We start from the raw sequence: 23,448 nt of genomic DNA on the forward strand, positions 1-23,448 counted from the left end.
TCGGTTATCTCCTTGGTCGATTTGTTGGCCTGATGCAATCCAATGACTTGCCCCTTCTTGAAGGCACTAACATCTTTTCCTCTGGTAGCTCTTCCGTTGGTAGACAATTTGGCTGGTGATCATTTGCTTATGGCTAAACATACCAAACACTGAAATTTTCTGCTGAATAAAAATATCTAACACAGCCAAAGTCCTACAATGACCATCATGAATGAATTTTCATGGTATTTTCATGGTCCATCATTGCCTGTAATCAGCCATTTTGGCTTTAAGGTAAACTTTCCCTTTAAGTATACAGGAAGAAGGTGGTAGGAGGAGGTAGGTAGGTATTTGTTTCATCCATAACCAGTCATTCCACAGAGTTGTGGGGTCAGAGGGTAAAATCATTATCTCATTCTTAAGTACACAAACCAGTTTTTACCACATCCTGAGATATCTGAAAATCTCTTCTAGAGAAGAATCTCCAAGGTCTTCAGGACATTGAATTTTCAGTCTTCCCTTCCAGCCGCCAGTAATACTAGGTTCACACCTGTGCTTGGGTTATCATTCTTCGGGTCTACCTGGTTTTTAGGAGGACTTTTTCTCTTCTTGTTTTTCAGAATGTGGTATAAAATCCCCGAATGGGTTGCAAGCGCAGATGTGAACCCAGCCTATGACGGTCTACTTACCATATGTTACATCATTTATTTAATGTGGATTTTACCATATATTTTAATTTGCATTGTTTTACATAAATTATGGAAGACCGCATAAATAAACTACAGCGAAACCTCTTCGAGACAACCACTAAAAATTGAGTTGAAAAGTGGTCTCCTGGGCACGGTCTTTTGAAGGAATATAGCCAGTATGAATACTATATGATGGAAGTGGAAATCGAGGATGGTCTTCTCAAAGAGTTGGTCTTTCGGAAAGGTTTCACTGTATTCCATTCCTCTTTCCTCTGGTAAGCTGACCCACCGTAATGTTTAATAAAGAAAACCCCCTATTTTTTATCTGATTGACTAAACTATATCATTTTACCAAATTTCCAGCCCTGTCCAACCTGCCTGACAGGTTCTCGGCTTGTGTCAGTCACTGAAAGCTTCGATGTAAAAAAGCAGGAATGTGTGAGCAGGAAATAACTCGGTACCACCTGCTGGCAGGCGAATACTGAGCGACATCATCATTCCACCTGTCTGGCCATTCCTCCACACACCCAGCTTTTTGTGTGTATGACTGGAGGTGTACACATCAGCCTCTCCTAATCCAGTCTACTGCATTAGGTGGAGCCTGCCTGCTGCCTCCTCCTCCTCCTCCTCCAAGACCATTTTGATAAGAGATCTACCATCTGTGGATTTCACACCAGGCTCTGTGTATTATTTTTAAAGGCTCGGAGAAGCAGGAATCAAATCATCCACATCCTGCTTCTCATTAAGATTTAAGGAGAGGCTCCAAGGATAATCCCTTTAAGAAGAAGCATCAGCAGCAACAGCAGCTATGGATGGAGAGCAGGGAGCCTCCTGATTGACTCCAGCCTCCTCCCTTCCCTGCTACTCACTGTCTATGTGCACAGGCTGCTAGCAGACACACAATGGCCAAACAATATGATGTTCTATTCAGATTACTTCTCATTGGAGACTCTGGGGTTGGAAAAACATGTTTGCTCTGCAGATTCACAGACAATGAATTTCATCCTTCCCATATCTCAACTATAGGTAAGATGTTATTTTGTCTTTATGGATGCACCAGATGTTAACGGTAGAGAAGATAATATTCATGTTATATGTGTATTCATTGTAATATCTAGTAAATATACCCTTCTAGTTATTACACACTAGACTCCTCATTGTTGTGTGATCTTATATACACTGTATCTATATGTATATGCATGCCCATGTATGTCATGACGACTTTCTGTAATGAGTTTATTGATTATTGCAAAATAATAATGAATTATGAATTCTATATATACTGCCTGCGCGCCTGTATATTGTAAGGTTACCGTTTGCTAAAGGTGATGTTTAAAATTTTACAGTAAGTGTTACTGTAGTCTCCATTGGGGAAAATAGCATGTTATATTTGCTACAATGAGCATGATCTTTGGTGTAATAATCATTATCATATTAGTATTTTATATATGGACCACCCCTAAAATAAATGATTAACTTTAGTTTTATTGGGAGAAAATAATCTCGATATGTAAACCTAATGGAAAGGTGTGTTTGGTTCCAGACTGATCAACAATTGCATTGTAATTCACCTAATTGTTTATGTAAGAAGCTGAGACCTTGTTATTGATCTACTACTGTCTGTGCCTGGAATTCCTTCTCCATGACATCATACACTGTGCCCTTAAAGGGCTTGTCCAGACCCTTGAAGATTTACCAATATATTACAATGGTGTAAAATAAATTGAGTAATGCTTACCTTACTGATTCCTTACTGCTTCTTCCGGGGTCTGGTCCACTGGTCTGGACATGGACAAAGACATGTGACCACTACAACGGACACCACTGAGGTCACTGTTATAGCCATTATATGTCCATGTTGAAATATCATGGGTGAGGGGTCCAGAGGTGGCACAGGGGCAGGAAGGGATTGGTAAGGTGAGTATTACTCAAACAGTTTATTTTACACCATTGGAAGCTTTTTGGTAAAAAAAAAAAAAAAAAATCACAGGGCTAAACAACCCCTTTAAGAGCCCAGATTATTTATGGTTTAAAGTGGTTGTCTGGGGAGTTTCCATTTACTTACCTGAACTGCCAGACTTTTGTGGATGGACTCGGGGATTTGTCCCTTCATTGAGTCCTCCAGATCAGGCAAGTGAATCTAAACTCCCCGGACAATTCCTGTATGTTACCGTAGGAATCTCTCTCATTAACAGCAGGACCCATCTGTTTTATACATACATATATATATATATATATATATATATTACAAATTCTCTTTCTATGGTAAACTGTCTGCAGTCCAATAGAACCACTATGTAGAGGTGTGTTACATTGACAAGTAAGCCGTGGTTAGGATAGGAAACCTGTTTTCCAATGCCCAGCTCACCATCCACGACCTTCTTCTATTAGCCAAAGCAGATGGCTACAAAGAGTATCTCTTACTCTAGAGGATGCAGCATGTCTATGTCTTATACGCGTTTGTTATTTTCAATGGGTAAGATGTAATGCTTCACTTTCCCAGTGGAGGCAGTGTAGAAGAATTGAATACTTGCCATACACCCCACAGATTAATGCTGCTCACTGAAAATAGTAAGCGTTTCCATCACTGAATATAAAAAAACATTAAGAAAAAAGGAAAACAAAATTGTGATATTTACTATTATATTAATTCACTAATAGTAAATTGAATATTCATAAAAAAAATCCCATTACAGTCACTTATTGGGGAGTTCTTTAGACTCTGATCCAGGCCTTCCAGACCAAGTCCCCTGTACATAGGAAGAAGTAGCAGTTGACAAGTAAATATCTCTTCACTATTTTTCTATAGGAACACTCTGTCTTCTCCTCAACTGGGTTTTATAGCAAAACATGTCTTTTTGTCTGCTAAAAAACCTGATGACTTAAAGTAGTGGTGGAAATGTGAGTTACGTCTCGGAGAACTCGATGATCTTTTACAAGAGTCATTACTTAGCCAAATGCTGTCATGATGTGTCTGAGCATGAGAGGTCTTCATTACTGTGTGTGCTATAGCAAGACGGTATGGGATTAGTAAGCCATGTTACAGCAAGTCATCAATTAGTGTGGTTGGTAAAGATGTATTCACACTAAAAGGGATGAAATAGCAACTGTGTGCATGGGCACATATCAGACTACATGTCCGTCACATACAACATCTCCTCTTGACTACTATGGTTTCTAGCCCATACATACTATACCATACATAAGAACACTATATAACTCCATGAGCCAGAATTGTTAAGACTGGTATATTGTTTGCTGGTCTTACTAAAGGGCCTGACGGGTGCAGGGACTGAGATTTATGAAGAGCGTACGGCCTCTTCTTATATCTACACCACTTAGGAACAAAATTGGCATGAGTTATAGTGAATGGGTTGGGCCAAATCTTTCCAGCCCTGCCTCGATCGCAGTCCTACAATGTGGCGAGCTGGGTGTGGATCAGGGCTTGTGGAGAACATTTGGTACAAGAAAGTGACTTTTGCCAATTGTATGTCACTATATGAATCCATAGGGCAGCACGGTGGCTCAGTGGTTAGCACTGGAGCCTTGCAGCGCTGGAGTCCTAGGTTCAAATCCTGCCAAGGGCAACATCTGCAAGGAGTTTGTATGTTCTCCCTGTGTTTGCGTGGATTTCCTCCCACACACCAAAGACATACTGATAGGGGACAGTGACTGACAATATCTGTAAAGCGCTGTGGAATATGATGGCGCTATATAAGTAAGCATAATAAATAATAATAATAAATCCCTTCCCCTCCCCCCCATGGGTTGACAATATTCACCCCTTCCTGATTCCATGACATTGAAGTAATGACACTTTAGGAATTTTTTTTTTAAAGGATAGTTGTTCCTCATTCTTGACTTGATTGATATCTTCAAAGGAAAAGGAACAAAAGTTCATTACCGAAGTATTTCTGCGTGAAAGAGAATCTTACATGGATGTTGTTCTCTAGAATCTGACCAACAACATCTTGGAAGTCTCCATATAAAGCCAGTGGGCACCAATTAACTTCATACAACTTTGAGGTTTTATCCCAAATTTTCCCTTTCCTATATCTTCCGACATTGACTGTGCATGGTCTTTTACAAACCTTACTCAGATCAGAAAATTTGCAGACGTTTTTACAAAAAGCTTAACATATATATGTTAAGCTTTTTGTAAAAACGTCTGCAAATTTTCTGATCTGAGTAAGGTTTGTAAAAGGGACATAGGGACAACTTTGTTCCAGAAATTTAGATGACTGCCCAAATCGTCTGAATGGAGCTTGTAGAAATCTATATGATGTATGCCACCAAAACAAAACCATTTACATCAATGCAGCTGACGTGTGCAACAAACTAGGCCTAACACGGCCTTGGTTGCCTGGGTAGCTTATGATCTATAAGCACACTATAGTCTCTGAATGGGCTCTAGACTAATATAAAGCACTGAATGCATTGGTTTGAGAGCTCTGGTGAGCAGGGATGAGGTCACCACAACAGGTGATTATATGAGCTGGCAGGGTGGATCTATTGTTTCCATCCGCTGCCAATGTGAATATGTCCGGCAGATGATGTCAGCATAACTTCTGAATTTCATAGCTTCTGTATTGTGCTTTGGCTTCAGCTTTTGCAGGGTTAGATGATCTTCTGGGGGATCTGCAGCATATATGATGTTTTAATATAATGTTTGGCCAGTTTATAAGTGTATTATCTAGTATGTGGCTTAAAGGGGTTAACAAGGGCTTAGTTTTTTAATGGCCTATCCTGAACTGATATGTGGGTGGGGTCTACAGCTTATCCCCGTACTGTACCTATGGGTTGTAAGGAGACACTATGGACACCCATACTATACACATTCCATTGAAGTCAAAGGCAGCCGAGCTGCAGTACTAGCATCTGGCCACTATACAGAGAAACGAGTCAACTGCTTCCAAACCTGTATTGTGTAGAGTATGGGTGCTGGTAGCCTCCAATCAGTTATTAAAATCCTAAATCCTGTACAACCCCTTTAATACTATGACACTGTCTTGTTATTCTAAAGAGAGGCTCAAATCCATCAAGTTCTATAGTGATGCAGAGGAAGGTACAACATACCCTAGGAGGCTATTACTTGCTATTATTTGCTTCATAGTAGGAAATAATTCCTTTTGTTCAAGATGACTTATTGATCACCACAGAAACATAGTTATATTATCATTGATGGCTGCATGGGAGCAATTCAGTTCATCGCAGCTATGACTGTAACAGCAAGTCTTATATCATACAATATCTCTAGAGCTGAACCAGATTCTCACAATTTATATAAGCACAGGAGGTGCATGCTATTTGGTGTGGGTTAAGACTGCCAATGGTATTATCCTATGGGAATGGTATTATCCTATTGGAATGGTAATGCCAATGGTAACCCACTCCTCCTCCCTGCCATTACAAATGTACAATACTCTCCTACCGCATCATGATGTCTGAGCACAAGTAATATACAAATAACCTTTGGCTCATAGGAGGTGTCTAAGAAAATATACAAGTTTATAATCTGTAAAATGAATCCTAGACGCTAAAGGTTTGTTGAGATTAAGACCTACATGGCCATCCTTAGGCTAGATCATTGATTTCAGATCGGTGGGGCTCTAACACCAGCCCGCCCACCTATGGGCTGATATCAGCAGTTGCTGCAGTGAGAAATGCACTGTATATGGATCCAGAAGCAGACAGCTCTGTACACTGTGTAGTGGCCATGCCAGTCACTGGGATAAGCAAGACAAAATGGAATGTATTTACGGACAGACTTCCTTAGTAACAAAAAAAGAAACTGTAAATTTAAAGGGAGACACCTAGTGGCAGGAACTTTAGAGAGGTATTTTAAGCACCTTTATAATTAAAGTACATTATATTTTGATCCAGACTCGCATGAAATTTATGAAATGAGACTGAGTTGTCTGAAAAGTTAGATACCGTTTAAGCTTGCATGTTTTATAGCACCATAGCTATTGCTTAACCTACCAAATAAAAACTCATAAAATACAACATAAATGCTCTTTCCGTCAGCATATTCACACACCTAGAGAGGACACTAAACCCCATAATCAATAATGATGCTTGTGAATTAGGTTTGCAGAAAGAAAATGCCAAATGTAACCATTACAGATTTTGTAAATGGAGTCTCGGATGTCAAGCTATGACATGACAAGCTCTCGTTGCCGGGTGTTATTACCATAAAATATAAGTATTATCTTGTGCTTCGTAACATGAATCATAGGAAGCATGACAAAGACTTTCTCTAATAACTCTTCATTACAGGCATTGCATTCTCAACAGCAAATCACGGTGACATTTACTAAGTAGAACTTAATGCTCTGCTCGTACATAAAGATGTTCAATAAGAATATAGAGCTATAAGTGTTAAGATCACTTTATTGTTTCCATCTTGAATTGTACATCACAGCAGAAAATGTCTTTAGCAGCAAATCTAAGAATAGCAGTAAGTTAAAGGCGATTGGGGCTATGCTGTGTACCTGACGGACTGCCTATATTCTTATATACAAGGTGCTAGTCAGGTTCATTGCCTAATGCAGGAACAAAACTAATATATTGATTTACAATGGAATGTATTAGGAAAATTCTTAGCACACAGCATGGAAAAACCTAGCTTAAAGGGAATCTGTTGGGTCAATTTGGGACACTAAACCAGGCACAGTTCCTTATAGACCTTTGGTTTAGTATCCCAAATCGCGGTGTTTTAATGCAATATGCGGTTGCATTAAAAATAAAATAAAACCTTTACACTTGTTTAGCGAAGGGTCCGAACTGTTCTCTGGGACACCTGCACTGTTCTTCATTGCAGCTGGAGATGCACACCCCGACTTCACTGTGCAAGTGCAGGAAGTATGGGGCATGGCCACTGAAGCCAAGGTACACTTTTGACTTAATTGAAGAACTGCGCTAGCGAGAGGAGTACAGCAGCAGAGTTTATAAGGGCCTATGGATGGTTTAGTGTCCCAAATCGACTTGTCAGCTTCCCTTTAAAGAGGACCCTTCATGTCCTCTGAGTTTTATACTGTAAATAAGTACTGCACTACTTCTTAAGTAAATACTGCCATACAGTGTTCAAAGCATACCAACATACAGTAACCAAATGACAGCTACGTTATAATATCTAAATAATACTGCTTGCTTCCTTATGATGGCGGTGTTTGAGGGGTTCGCAGGTCTGTGGCCTTACCGATTCTGGCTCCTGCTCACAGTCGCTTCCATGGAAGTGAAAGGGCAGGCGGCCGTGAGCAGGAACCAGGATCGGTAAGTACCGTAAATAGGCCCATTACCTGCTGGAGTTATTCCATCAGATAATGGCCTATTAAAAAAAAAAATCGGCAGTGGTATCACTGCTGCTGGGCCCCCTACTGTCCCTGCTAGTTACGCCCCTGCTAATGCCTCTCTGGTCCCCACCAGCCATCAATAATAACACCCGGAAGGGTGGTCACCTAGAAGTCTTCCCATAGCAAAGTCAAGATCTCCATATGGAAAGGTTCCTTAGATAATGCCCTTAAGAGTGTCCCAAAGTAAAACTGGTGACTTAGCACAGTGGGTCCACATCCAATTGCCCACGACACCTGTCACTATTGGTACCGATATTCTAATAACTAAAATAAATCATCAATATGTTTTTGGGGAGGGGAAGGAAACTGAAGAACCTAGAGGAAAACCCAGCAAACCCAAGGAAAACACACATCTCCATGTAGATATCGTCCTTAGTTAGATTCAAACCAGGACCCTTGCTTCGTGAAGGAACAGTGCCAGTCTCTGAGCCACCATGATGCCCTCTCTATTGTCTTATGGCTGTGCTCTGGCTTGAAGAAGGGCGTTCTAGGAATCTGTAAGTGTTAGGCGAAGAATTCAGTCAGGCCCCATTCCATTAACAATACTGTCATGGTGGTCCAGCCATTTCCAGCTCGCCATGGGCCCTGAACCCCTCCGGTTGGTCGCAGTCGCATTCCCTGTGACCACGATCATTACACCACTGGTAGGGGCCTTTAATAGGAGCAGAAACATACCTTTGTGGCCACAAACAAATGGCGCACTGCAGAGATCATCCTCTTTTTATAGATATCAAATAATCCTGAATGTACAACAGGAGCGGGGTCTGATTTGGGATTTTTGCTAAAAGACCACTGTGGTGCAGACAGAGGCTGAAAATGTCATTGACAGGAGTATCATTGGGCTACGATTCAAGAGGAGAGGTAAAGTACTTGCAGCTGCGTGTAGGTAATCTGGCAAGTCAGGCCCACTGCAAGTGCACTTGTAGGCCGATTTGTATATCCATAAAAAGAGGATTATCTCTGCATTACTTCATCGGTTTGTGGACATAAAGGTATGTTTCTGCTCCTATTACATGACACTGTTATTGGTATGGAACATTGGTGGCAACACCTTTGGCAAAACCAGCCGATACACCCATAGGTGCACAACACCCCATTTTACACAGGGGACTACAAGTAACCTCTACCTGCAATTGAGACACTCCAGGAAACTGTAAAACTGTACAATGTGCCTAAGTATGCCGCAGATTGATGCGTTACCACTTTAAGAGCATGGTTATACTCCAGTTTGTACTTTACAATCTCGGAACGATGTCATTGAAATTCACACTTTTTGTGTGATCGTGTACAAGCAAATGTCTTTGATTTCCCAAAGTGCATTTTAATACGTGTAAAATAAATGTGTGAAGTATACAATGCGATTATTTTTATATTGATGTCAGTGCATTTTATTGTGAAAACTGATGTGACAAAGTAGGTTCAGTCCTGCTGGAAGTGTTTGTGTGTTTGGTGTATTTTAGCTAAACCCTACGCTGTATTTTTTAATGTGAAAAATTTTCATTAGTTTTTTTTAAGATGTCTTTATAAAAAGTATTTGTGTATGTAATAAAAAAAAAAATGAGATAATGGGGAAATATGTCAGCAGATACTCAATAAAGAAACACTAACAAAAATAAGTCATTGGATGCATCTGCTAGCCCCAATTCTTTAAATACAGATGGGCAAAAAATTAATGTGTGATCAAAACATCAACCAATACCCAGTACAGTATAAGTAAAAAGTACCGTATATACTCGTGTATAAGCCGGTCCGAATATAAGCCGAGGCCCCTAATTTTACCACAAAAAACTGGGAAAACTTATTGACTCGAGTATAAGCCTAGGGGGGAAATGCAGCAGCTACTGGAAAATATCAAAAATGAAAATGGTCGGAGTTTTTGGGTGGAATAGTTGCTGGGTGCTGGGGAAGGGGAGGGGGTGTTTTGGTTGTCTGTCTGCCCCTTCCCTGAGCTTGAGGACTGAGTTTTTTCCCCCCCACTTGGAATTCAGTCTGGCTGAATATAGGGTATCTGCAGTGCTCCTATTAACCCCTTCCCGACGGAACAGGAGCACTGCAGATTTTGCTTGACTCGAGTATAAGCCGAGGCGGGCTTTTTCAGCACAAAAACTGTGCTGAAAAATTCGGCTTATACTCAAGTATATACGGTATATCCTGCCTCGCAAAAACATACATGTGTAAATATAAAAAAGTTACAGGTGTCAGAATGTACTAACTTAAATTTTTCTCTTTTTTTTTTCAAATATTTTGATTTTTGTTAAGGTATTAAAACATAACAAAAACAATATAAATTTGGTATTGCTATGAATGTGTTATTTTTATCACACATTGAACAAAACCCATAAGAAAATTACCCTTGCGTTTGGCAATCCGTTCAGGGAGTCCGCATGGGACTAAACACCCCCCCCCCCCCCCCCGAATGGACTACCGAATGCATTCACAAGCGGTGTGAAGTGAAAGCACACAGATCCCCATAGACTAATATAGGGTCCATGTGATTGCCGCACATTGTCCGCATGAATCATGTGGACAAGAAAGTAGATTGTGAAATACTTTCCTGTCCACATGTTCTCTGTGGGAAGCACACAGGCCCCATTATAGTCTATAGGGATTTGTGTGCTTTCACTTCACACCACTTGCAAATGTGTTTGGTAGTTCATTCGGCGGGGTCCCCATGCGGACTCCCCTGAACGGATTACCAAAACGCAGATGTGAACAAGGCCTTACTCTGTTCCATTTTTTTTTTCTAATTCCACCCTATTCTAATTTGTGCTTCCAGCTTCCCAGTGTACTTTACAGTATATTAAACAGCACCATTATGAACTACAATTTGTCCTGCAAAAAAACAACCCCCCATTTGGCCCTTTGAACAGAAAAAATAATTGGTTATGGCTTTTGGAAGGCGAGATAATGTAAGAATATAAAATGGCTGTGTGAATGGGTTACACGATATTTGTACCAGTTACCTTTTAACCTTATATTCATTAATAAAGCAACATGTAATGAGTTGTGTCACATATACAACAGATGGATGGGATTGTGGACTGGTAGGGGGTAGACTGTGTAGGCAAAAAGCAAATACATTCTAAACATTGGTAAAATTAGTAACAATATAAAAATCCCTACATAAATTACTTTTTATTACTCAATATAAATAAACCAATTACAAAAATACATTAATAAATGGACTTGTATAACGATGAGGACAACCTATGAATAAAGGTGGGCACAAGTGAGATGTAACTGCTCATACAACAGACTTTAGTATAATATTTCTCGTGACTTTCATATAATTTTCTATAAATGTTCTTTGGTTCATTTCTATAGACTCTAGCGTCTTTGTAATGTTATGTGAGCTTTTTCTATACTCCAGTGTATTTCTGTTTGAAGCAGCTAAGCCAAATCCCTATTGTGCTGGCTAGATCCTGCTGGAAGCACTTCAAGGACAGCCGGGAGCCTTCTGACGTCGATAATTGTATATTCTTATTAATGCTGAAAGGTCTTGATGCTCCTTTGTCAGGATTCCTCTATATCACTGATATTAATGGAAGCAAATAGCTCACCTTGTTAGAGAAATGTCTTGGGGCATAACACATATTTGTATAGTAATACCTTAGATTTCAGGTTTCGTACTGTGCACTCTTTTGGGGTATGACTAAGGACTCCATCCATTATACAGTGGAAGGCGTCTTTTGTTTCATTATAAATACTTTACATCATCAATGTTATAGGGCCATGCTTGGTGCCACAAAAATGAGGACGCATGGCACTCCGCATACTGCAGGTACACACATAGGGTTCCACTTTGTAAAATATTTGTAATGTATAGGAAAAAATAACAAACCCTGGAACTTGTGCTTTTGGATTTGCTTTGGCATGTGCATTCTGTGGTGCTAGTATTTGTAACATCATGAGGAAACAGATAAGACTGAGTTGGGTGTCAAAAAGAACTTCATGGGAGTACCCATTAGCCTCTACTGTCTTCTTCCACTAACCCGTAATCCAAAGGACAAAAAATGGCAACAGCGTAAAAATGAATCCCATTTTTGTAATGTTATCCCTCCCTCGGAATAACTTGCTCAACCAAGGTGACTTCCTTTTGCCCTTGCACATTCTCCTGGGCATTCTCATGCTAGTATGGTCTCTTGGATAACAGCCACTGGGGTCCAGGTACAGGTTCACTCTTGTACACTGGCCATACATATTAGATCGTGGCCGCGTGGTAATGGGATTGTTCATATGGACCATTCGCTAAGCAAGGAAGGTTTAGCTGCTGTGGATAATAGAATAATTATAAAAGATGGCTAAGTCAAAAGCAGCTGATTTGGACCAAAACTGATATTTTTAGCCAGACAAAAAATCTAACGCGTCCAATCTTTTGGCAGGCTAAAGTCTTTCCTTGGCTGCCACGAAGATCTAATATGTATGGCGCAAATGGTTTGTTCCCGCTCGTGGAAAAAAGACGCAATATGTCCTTTCTTAAGGTGGATTCCACAAGTGAATCAGCCATGGACGTCCACAGTGCGACATCTCCCTCCTAACTAGGCGCATTCATTTAGGCCTAATCCGGAGCAGAATGCCGCGACTGGATGCCGGGGCACTATATGCACTACATCGGCATTCATTCGTGGCTAGCCATTTTTTTGGAATGGATTCTGAGGCGGCCTCCGCATCACAATCCGGTCCATAAAACCCCTGTGTGAACCCGGCTTTAGACCACCAAATAGTAGCTGTGTTATAGCTTGGCCCCTATATCTGCAGGTAGCTCTCTGTATAGATGACTGATGCTTCATCTCACTGGTGAGTCACAGACAGCCTGGATCTACCTATAGATCACAGACGTGCGCCCCATGGACCCTGGGCTACCTTTTAGTTCAACACTGCGGACAGTTCAGTAAAAGAACCCGTACTGACTGATAGAGTTGTAAGACCAGAATAAGAATGAAACATACATCATTCTTAAATCTAGCTGTTCCTCTGAGACAGATCATACTTAATGGCCTATGAAATAATATTTTCCTGTTGTGTTTATTGGTGAGTGGGAAGGCGCGCTGAAGATTGCACATTATAACACTTATACAAGCGGCTGCGCTGTGTTCTTAATCCCTTTTGACTATTACTATACAATACTTACTGTCATCCTCTATGTTATATTACCATGTTTTCCTCTTGTAACGTGCGTACTATATAATGTGCAACGTTCAGATATTGCTATGTAGTTTGCATTAATGGCTTCATTTCTGATGATGGGTTGGCTGACACCTGTAACCCGGCTGGTTTTATTTATTTCAGGAGTTGATTTTAAGATGAAGACCATAGATGTTGATGGCATCAAAGTGCGGATACAGATCTGGTAAGCTACATCATAATTGGATTGCCATGTCATCAACTTGGAGTTGATTGGATGATCTGTTGTAACATTAAAGGGAGTCTCTTATGGGGAAAACAGATTTTTAACTAAACACATGCCTGTATAGCCTTTAAAAAGCTGTCTTTACATTTTCAAGAGACCTCGCTGTTTCATTATAAATTGCTATAATCATTTGCACTAATGAACCCCACTGAGCACCCTGGGAGTTCCCCAGGGCCTCCAAGCACCCTTCCCCCAAGTCATAACTTTCCTCACACCCCTCCACTGCCCTCCTCCTCCCCGGATATTCTGCTGCCCAGATCACGCTCTTGTAGTTCAAATCTCAGGCATGCGCAGTGCCGCTCTATTCAGGTCAGTACTGCGCATGCCTGAGCGCCATTTTGGTGTAGTTTGCTGGAAAATTAAGCATACTGCTCATGGGTCAGATACCGATACAGATAACTTATAGCATGCACTACTGTGGATCTGCTATAGTCTGTTGTACAAATGGACAGCACATGTACCAGAAATATGGCTGTGTGAATAGACCCCTTGAAGTGCAGTCTACACTACAACAAAAACAAATCTCTTAACCCTGTACTCATTACCCTTCGTCGCCAGTCTGTCACACTCCTGCTTCTCTTCAGCTGCTGATCAGACACTATGCTGGGGGAATAGCTATATAATGATAGAACAAAAAAATATCACTAGGGTGCTCCATTTAACCATTGTATTATCTGATAAATGGGGGGGGGGATATCTCAATGAGCTCTGCTAAGCTTTTTTTTTTTTTTTTTCCCATAAGACTCCAACACTGTCAACTGTTTCCAATGAAGAAAAATAGAACTGCACCCTGCTAAACTTTTGCCTATACTCAAACAAATGTTAATTCCTACTTGTGTCCGAGTACCTGCTGTTACTTGCAGTAGTTCACCAAAGAAGTTGAGTGCGTGTGTGCCTTCTTCAGACAACTTTGTAAGCAACAGAATGGTAGACCGGTGTATGGAAGATGCCATATCCAGTCCAGGCATGTCTGGAGCTCTTAACATGGAGATGGCAAAAGTGGAAGTGGCCTTTTTAAGGGGCCAGGAAATTATAAAAGGGCACAGTTACACATATCCAGACCCCATATAATAATATTAGACCCCTGATTGTTACTAGTTAATTAAATTAAACAATTGCGCCATTTTTATTCATGCAGTTCAGTGCAGTGTTCACTTGAAATATTTTTTGGCGATACTGAATTTATATACACCCATTTATTTTACTTTTTTTTTACTTTTTTTTTACTTTTTTGGTAGAGTTGGAAGGGACCTCAAGGGCCATCGGGTCCAACCCCCTGCGAGTGCAGGTCTTCCTAAATCATCCCAGCTATATGTTTATCCAGATTCCGCTTGAAGATTTCCATTGATGGAGCGCCCACCACCTCCCGTGGCAGCCTATTCCACTCTCACTACCCTCACTGTCAGAAAGTTTTTCCTAATGTCTAATCTGTATCTCTTTCCCTTTAGTTTCATCCCATTGCTTCTTGTACTTCCTTGTGCTAATGAGAATAGGGTAGATCCCTCTGCACTGTGACTACCTTTCAGATATTTGTAGACTGCTATTAAATCTCCCCTCAGCCTTCTCTTCTGCAAACTAAACAATCCCAGTTCTTTTAGCCGCTCCTCATAGGACATGGTAATCCTGTATTAATATAAAATTGCTAAAGACTTACTTTATACATTTTTTCATCAGATATGTTTTTCTCATACGTTCTCTTTCCCTGCATATGTCTGAGAGTTACCGTATATACTCAAGTATAAGCCGAGATTTTCAGCACAGTTTTTGTGCTGAAAAAGTCCGCCTCGGCTTATACTCGGGTCATTACGGTAATTCAGCAATATCATAGTTACAAACCCAGCATCCGGACCTGGCATACAGACAACGGGACGGGTGTCGGGCCGCAGCATCGGCACGCTCATAGCAGGAGTGTAGTGATGCTGCTCATTTCAAACTGCAGAAGTACTTACATGACTAGTAAAACAGGCTATAAGAGCTGTGTACCTAACCCCCAACCTCCCCCCACCCCCTATTGTTACCTATTCAGGATACTTCAATAATGCACGGACACCAGGCTGGAAGAAAAGGCCACAGCAGCATTTATTAATTTTACATTTTGATCAAACATATTCAACCATGTAACCAAAACAATATACCATCCTCCCCATTCATAAAACAATGTCCCTTTCTGAAACTGCTAATTAACTAGAAGGAGGGGTCCCTGAAGGGACCAATACCATGTCACGTTCCTCCCCTCTGATATTTACCCCTAGCCGTTTAGCACCTGGCCCAGGGGCACCAGAATCGGAGAGTACCTCCATCCTGAGTACCCTGACCGCAGGACATACCCACTATTCTGGTTCACCAACCAGCATCTCATTTCCCAAATTACTAATTGGGTGTGGATGACCCCCCTTGGCCGTCCACCCCCACTACTGATTTAACTACCCATAAGACCTCCAGAGACCCCTCCTTTCAACGCCACCGTGACAACAAAATCAAAGGGAGGGCGGGCGGGACAACTTTACTCTTCTATCTCTAGCTCCAGAATGATCCCCCAGTTGTGTATTATTATTTACATAAACAGTGACTTAGCCCAACCCTCTGCCCTCAAACTAACCCTTTTACCTTAACCTGACCTTACTAGCTCTAAACCTCTTTACAGTCATGCGCCCCTTTTAGCTACCCCTGTGGGTCCGCTGTCTGGGGGCTTCCTGTACTTCTGCTAGCAGGCCCGGAATACAGTCCCCCCCCCCTCCCACTCCATCACACACTGGGTGACGTGGCTACGTAAGCTCAGGCCTGCACCCGACGTGTATCTGTGCTCCGGGCCCGCTAGCAGAAGTACCGTAAGTACCTCTGTAGTTTGAAATTAACAGCATCGCTACGCTCCTGTGATGCTGCGGCCCGGCACCCGCCCCGGTGTTTGTATGCCGGGTCCGAATGCCGGGTATGTAACTATAATGGCGCCGCTCTGCTTCAGAGTGGTCACCATACCAACCGACACCTCCACCGTAACTTTTAGAGATTGCAGGCATGGGGAGCTAGGACATCTCCGCTGTAAGTGTTACAGCGGAGATGCTCTACAATGTCCCGGTACGAGGGGTCCAGGCAGGTGCCGCCATGCTGGTGGAAGGAGGAGGGAGCTGGCGCGACCGCTCTCTCAAGTGCGATGCTTTGGATAGGAACTGCAGCCGGCTGGCCGGCGGCAGAAGAGCTTCTGCCAGGGATACCCCTCATGCAGCCTCATGCAGTCTCATGCTCTATGCAGCCTGCAAAAGAAATGACAATTTTTGCAATGTATTGCAATGCATTAGCATTGCAATGCATTGCATTAGTGATCAGACCCCGTTGGGTTCAAGACCCCTAGGGGGGGTCTAAAAAATGCAAAAAACTTTTTTTTTTAAAGTAAAAACAAATAAAAATAAAGTATTAGTATTAGTAAATAAAAAGTATTAAAAATTCAAATCCTCCCCCTTTCCCTAGAACACATATAAAACTAATACTGTGAAACACATACTCGTTAGTTATCCCTGTGTCCAAAAACGCCCGCTCTACATACCTATAAATATATTTTTCCTGTACGGTAAATGTCATAGCGGGGGAAAAAAAGTTGTCTAACTGCCCCTTCCCCGACACTGAGTCCCCCCCCCCCCCCCCCCCACTTGGAATTCAGCCTGACTACATCCAGGCTAAGTATAGGGTATCTGCACTGCTCATATTCCGTCGGGAAGGGGTTAATAGGAGCAGTGCAGATACGCTATATTCAGCCAGGCTGAATTCCAAGTGGGGGAAAAAAAAACAAGTCCTCAAGCTCAGGGAAGGGGCAGACAGACAGCCAAAACACCCTACCCAAAACAACTATTGCCTTTCTCAGCATCTACTGCACCCAAAAACTCCGGCCATTTTAATTTTTGAAATTTTTCAGTAGCTGCTGCATTTCCCCCCTAGGCTTATACTCAAGTCAATAAGTTTTCCCAGTTTTATGTGGTAAAATTTAGGGGGTCGGCTTATACTCGAGTATATACAGTATATCTATACACCAGTAAACTGTATGGTTAGAAAATATATTATTAAACATACAATGTACTGCCATATAGCGATATCTTTCTATACCAATACAATATGTAGAGACCGTACAATACTAATGCAACTTGGTATAAGAAAATAAACTCATACTAAAACTAATAGAGCTTGCGGCTCAGTCAGTAGCAAAAGCCATGCTTTGTTTCTAGGGTTCAAATCCCTGTAGAGACCTAATGAAAAAAAATGAATAAAGTAAAACCCTCCTATTTAATATCCACATGGTGAATACTGGTATTACTGGCAGCCTGGTGAAAGAGACTATTGCTCAAGTGACTCCAAAATCAAATTATTGCCTAGTCCAGTATAAATTTTTAGATAACCACAGCAAGTGAGTCCATGAGGAATTGTGGATGATTTCAGCTCTGAAGCCTACTGAATCGTAAATGCAGCTTAGAACTCTAGCATTGAAACAGTAACTAATACACTGTCTTTACATAGTAGCTGACAGTCCACTTGAATCCCCTTTTTATAGCTTACTTTAACTATTAGCGGTGGACTCTTTAAGCGTGGATCTATGCTTTATCTCCTGGGCCTCGATTTCCGGAGCTCTGAAGTAACTTCTATTTGGACACCTGTTAGCCTGCTGCTTGGTCAGCTGTACTTTCAGAGGCCATTGCTGCCCTATGATTATTAATGAGTTTGCTGATGGAACAAAAACCAGTTTCTAGGAAGCCTGATGTGTACCCGCTGTGTGGTAAATAGAAATAAAGGAAAGCAAATTCTTATTTGTGCTGAAGTGTTTGTCTAGACAGAGAATTGGGCTGGAAAAAGAAAATCAATCTTCATGCTTATCCATACAATGAGCCAAGACGTCCTGCAAATAAAGCCCCATGGCTTTGTGTCAAAGTGTCTGAATCATCAGAATGTGATCAAGCGTCTTGGCAGGACTTAGCAGAACGGACATAATTATGACCATGCCAAACGCTTCAGTAGAAATGATTTGATACTTGTGATATTCGATCTATTGACCAAGGAACATTTTGTTTTCATAGGGACACTGCCGGTCAAGAGAGATACCAGACTATAACGAAACAGTACTACAGAAGAGCACAGGTAATGGCTTCCGGCACATCTGATGTTCTTGAGACTTTTTCAAGGTATTTGTTATGTTACTACTGCTTGGCCTCTCCACTGATAAGGATGGATTGCCTAGCAGTTAATGGACATTTTTACATTTTGGCGTATTATGGATGGATTTGGCTTAAACATGGCTACTATGTCCATTTTATTACCACTTGATTATCTTTAGACTTCAGATACCATGGACATCAGATCTGGCTAATTCCGCCATATTTATGCTCCATGGAGAGAACCATTTATCCAGCTGGTATGGCAAAAAAAAATGGATGAATTAGAGTTTTCAATCCAAGAGCAGTTCACTGGGAAATCTGATGGCAGCTATACACAACCATTGTTACTTGTTCTTGTACTTAGGTAGTGACTAGAGATGAGTGAGTACTATTCAAAACGGCCGTATCGAATAGCACGCATCCATAGGAATGAATGGAAGCGGCCGGCACGCAGACTTAACCTCCTGAGTGCCAGCTGTGTCCATTCATTCCTGTGGCTGCGTGCTATTCGAAACGGGGAGTTTCGAATAGTACTCGCTCATCTCTAGTAGTGACCTTTTTCTAATATGCATGAACACTTTAAGGCTAAGGCCCCACGAGCCGTAAACGAAGTGATAAAGTGATGCGGGAAGAACTGCTGCGTGATCGCATTGCGGTTCTTTCTGCAGCGCTTTTAAGAGAAAGTTCACAGAGTTTTCCTCTGCGGACTTTCTATTAACATTATATCTACGGGAAAGCTGCCGGCGTTTCCGTAGATATAATTGACATGCTGCGATTTGCAGAGCCACAACGGCCCCAGAGTATAATAATTGTTTATGGGTGTCCACAGTGGGACATAATACTGTGTGCAGGGGCCACTATGGGGTACAATACTGTGTGCAGGGGCCACTATGGGAAATAATACTGTGTGGGTGGGCCACTATGGGGCATAATACTGTGTGCAGGGGCCACTATGGGGGATAATACTGTGTGGAGGGGCCACTATGGGGCATAATAGTGTGTGCAGGGGCCACCATGGGGTACAATACTGTGTGCAGGGGCCACTATGGGAGATAATACTGTGTGGGTGGGCCACTATGGGGCATAATACTGTGTGCAGGGGCCACTATGGGGGATAATACTGTGTGCAGGGGCCACCATGGGGGATAATACTGTGTGCAGGGGCCACTAAGGGACATAATACTGTGTGCAGGGGCCACTATTGGGCATAATACTGTGTTCAGGGGCCACTAAGGGACATAATACTGTGTGCAGGGGCCACTATGGGGTACAATACTGTGTGCAGGGGCCACTATGGGGGATAATACTATGTGGGTGGGCCACTATGGGGCATAATACTGTGTGCAGGGGCCACTAAGGGACATAATACTGTGTGCAGGGGCCAATATGAGGTATAATACTGTGTGCAGGGACCACTATGGGGGATAATAGAGCACGCAGGAATGCATAGGAGGAGGTTGGTCGAGGTCTTCGGCATCGGTCAGGGGGGAACCATGTGAAAAGTTCGCCACGGGGCCCCGCCATTCCTAGTTAGGCTACTGTACTCATGGTTGTGGGTAGAGAAAGACACATGTATGAATTATTTTATTGAATTATGGAAATAAACTAAACTGAAGGGTACCATATAGCTTCATGTAGCTGCAGCTGAAAACTGCCACAGGCACATGTGTTTGGAACAATATTCTTAATAATGTGAACTCTAGCGGAGATGTGTACCAGTGCTGGATATATAATTGGCCTCGCTAGGGTTTTGCCAAAGGGTGCCTGGAGGGATCTGATATACAGGGCAAATCTATCTCTATATATGGTTAATTGCAAGGTTCTACATTTAATTCTACCATATATATTCCTTACTTTTCAGAGCAAATAGAACTGACTTCTTGACTAAACCCCTGTACATTGTAATGTTCACTCTCTTACTTTCCTTCCAGTGGTCACTGTTCTTACAGAAGCAGTACCCCTCCAAACTGAGTCGTCCCTATAGTGCATATACCGCAGTATTCACCCCCCTGAGCAGTGCTCCCTTTCCTTAGGAGTCAGAGCAGGACTCCTCTTCATTTATCCCATTTTCACCTGGGTCACAGCAAGGCTCCCCCTCCCCCCACCTTAGCAGCCACAGTAGCCCATCGTTTTTTTTTGCATTGTAAGCCAGATATAAAAACACCATGTGTAAACTTGGCATGAAAATGGAGGCATAAGAGAACACAAGGTCCAGATGTCACATAAATGTGTAACAGCATAACAACCACACTCACACATTGAGCTACCATGTGCTTGTAAAATTTTTGCTTGCTAGCTGCCATATGATCCGCTGAATTTTACATTATTCTGCACTGTTGAACAACACTGCTCATTCCAAATATTAGTCTGGAAAGTGCATGGTGCATCCTTTATATACCAGTACATTGTGTTCTTCCAGTATAATTTAGTTCTATTTTCTGAATTACTTTTGCTTGACTGTCATCAGGTTTCCGAAATCTCTCCTGGTGACAGTCAAAAGCATATTGGCTTCTCTCTAATGTCTCTGCACAACAGACCTCTTAGTCATTTCCACCAGTAGCTCATCACTCCTTTAGGGATAGTATGCTAAGCTATTTTATTAGCGCACAGTTGATCGTGTTAAGGCCTATGTAATAATATAATAAAGCAGAACTATCGTTTCAGCAGATTATCTCCAGTGTTTCACCACTGTATGCCAATAAATCAAACTGTAATTTAATAAGTCTTCTCAGTGTGCCTTGTCATGACTAGTAAGATCTTATACCTTGGTGTTATGTTCCTTATAAATACGTTACACTGTGAATTTTGAACCTTGAGCAATACTGTTAGGGCTGTATAAAATTTATACATACACAGCCCTGGATACTCGAGTGTATTTTATTACTGTGGAAACTAATAAGCAGTACAATAGCTCAGTTTCCACCATTGAATATTTATGATGTTGTGAATGCTGATACTATACTAGTGCATCTCAATAAATTAGAATATCATTAAAAGGTTTTTATTTTCCTCGTACCATAATTCAATTGAAAAAGTGAACCCCCATATATTATTGAGTCACTACAATCAGAGAGAACTTTTCCAAGTGTTTCTTTCTGTTAATGTTGATGATTATGGCTTACAGCCAAGGTATGCTGTTACAGCAGGGGTATTGCTGAAGTAATGATTCTTGTTCATATTGTATCATTCATGCTTGATTGTTTGACTTTCATACAGTGTGTTTCATATCTTGTGCAATGCTGGTGCATAGACATTGATATTGTGTGCAGGGCTCTTTAAGTAGTTTTCTCCCATAATTCTCTGTTTCTGTTACTCCTCCCTTCTTGTTGCATCTTCTTCCTGGATATGTGTTATTCAGTCTGTACCACTGAGCAACCATCTTGTATAGCTCAGAAAGGAATTGTGTTTTGACCGTATGGCATATCATCTCTCAAGGTAAAGACAAATAAACTACCTGAAGCAACTCCATTGCATCTCTCCACATGCAACCTGGGAACGCAGGGAATGAAATGTCAGCGCGTTCTGCTATCTGCCATTAGCTTACATACAGGAATTACAATCTCACATCTTCAGAGATTTCTCTAACATGCATCTGTGGCAGAATACAAGGAAAACCCAAAAATCATTATCTAAAAAATTAGAATATTATATAAGACCAACTGTAAAAAGATTATTTAACACAGAAATGTTGGTTAAATGAAAAGTCTGTGCAGTAAATGCCCACAATACTTGGTCAGGGCTCCTTCTGCATGAATGACGGCAGCAATGTGGCAATGTGACATGGAGGGATCAGCCTGTGGCACTGCAGAGGTGTTATAGAAGCCCAGGTTGTAGGATAGCAGCCTTCAGCTCGTCTGCATTGTTGGGTCTGGGGTCTCTCATCTTCCTCTTGACAATACCCCTTAGATTCTCTATGGGGTTAAGTTCAGGCGAATTTGTTGGCCCATCAAGCACAGCGATACTGTGATTATTAAACCAGGTATTGGTACCTTTGGCAGTGTGGACAGGGGCCGAGTCCTGTTGGAAAATGAAATTTCCATCTCCAAAAAGCTTGTGGGCAGAGGGAAGTATGAAGTGCTCTAGAATTTCCTGGTGGACGGCTGCACTGACTTTGGTCTTGATAAAACCCAGTGGACCTACACCAGCAGATGACATGGCTCCCCAAACCATCACTGATTGTGGAAACTTCACACTAGACCTCAAGAAGCTTGGATTGTGTGCGGCTTCTCCTCTCTTCCTCCAGACTCTGGGACCTTCCAAATGAAATGCAAAATTTATTTTCATCTGAAACCACCTTTGACCACAGAGCAACAGTCCAGAGATTCTTGATGATATTCTAATTTATTGAGATGCCCTAGTATATGTTTATACAATTGTTCTGACATACTCGGTCATTTCACAACAGACAATGTAGAGCAGCTAATACAAATATATTCCAGGCTAAATGCCTGTATACAAAAGGAGTTACAGTTGGGCATGGAGGCATTCAGGGTATCAGCAATATGGTGTCCTGGGACATACGTTACGCAGGATACCATACTGCTAGTAGGACACATAATGAGTGCTATGACACCAAATTTCCTTCTGCTAAGACATAACAGTATACGACATGGCGCAGTGGTTAGCACTGTTGCGTTTCAGCATTGGGGTCCTTAGTTTGAATCCAACCAAGTATAATATCTGCACAGAGTTTGTATGTTCTCCCCATGTTTGCGAGGATTTGCTCCCCCACTCCAGTGACCTTATGGGCTCTACTAGGGACAGTGAGTGATCATAACGTCTGTAAACCTGCAGAATATCGTGGCACTACAGAAGAAAGCAAGGTTGTAACTCGACATGACTGGGTCCCATAGCTAGCTTATGACTGGGGGGCCCCCACA

At 41.7% G+C, this 23,448-nt stretch overlaps 1 protein-coding gene across 1 annotated transcript in view; it reads left to right on the forward strand.

The window, feature by feature from the left end:
- The first annotated feature begins 1,305 nt into the window (after window positions 1–1,305).
- Window positions 1,306–23,448, forward strand: part of RAB15 (RAB15, member RAS oncogene family) — a 47,275-nt gene continuing 25,132 nt past the window's right edge. Inside the window, exons 1-3 of the mRNA XM_075282846.1 lie at window positions 1,306–1,694; window positions 13,313–13,373; window positions 18,491–18,551. Coding sequence (XP_075138947.1) covers window positions 1,571–1,694; window positions 13,313–13,373; window positions 18,491–18,551 — 246 coding nt within the window. The 5' untranslated portion in view covers window positions 1,306–1,570. The remainder of the gene's footprint in view (window positions 1,695–13,312; window positions 13,374–18,490; window positions 18,552–23,448) is intronic.

This window comes from Leptodactylus fuscus, chromosome 7, assembly GCF_031893055.1.
Source record: "Leptodactylus fuscus isolate aLepFus1 chromosome 7, aLepFus1.hap2, whole genome shotgun sequence".
Lineage (NCBI taxonomy): Eukaryota > Metazoa > Chordata > Amphibia > Anura > Leptodactylidae > Leptodactylus > Leptodactylus fuscus.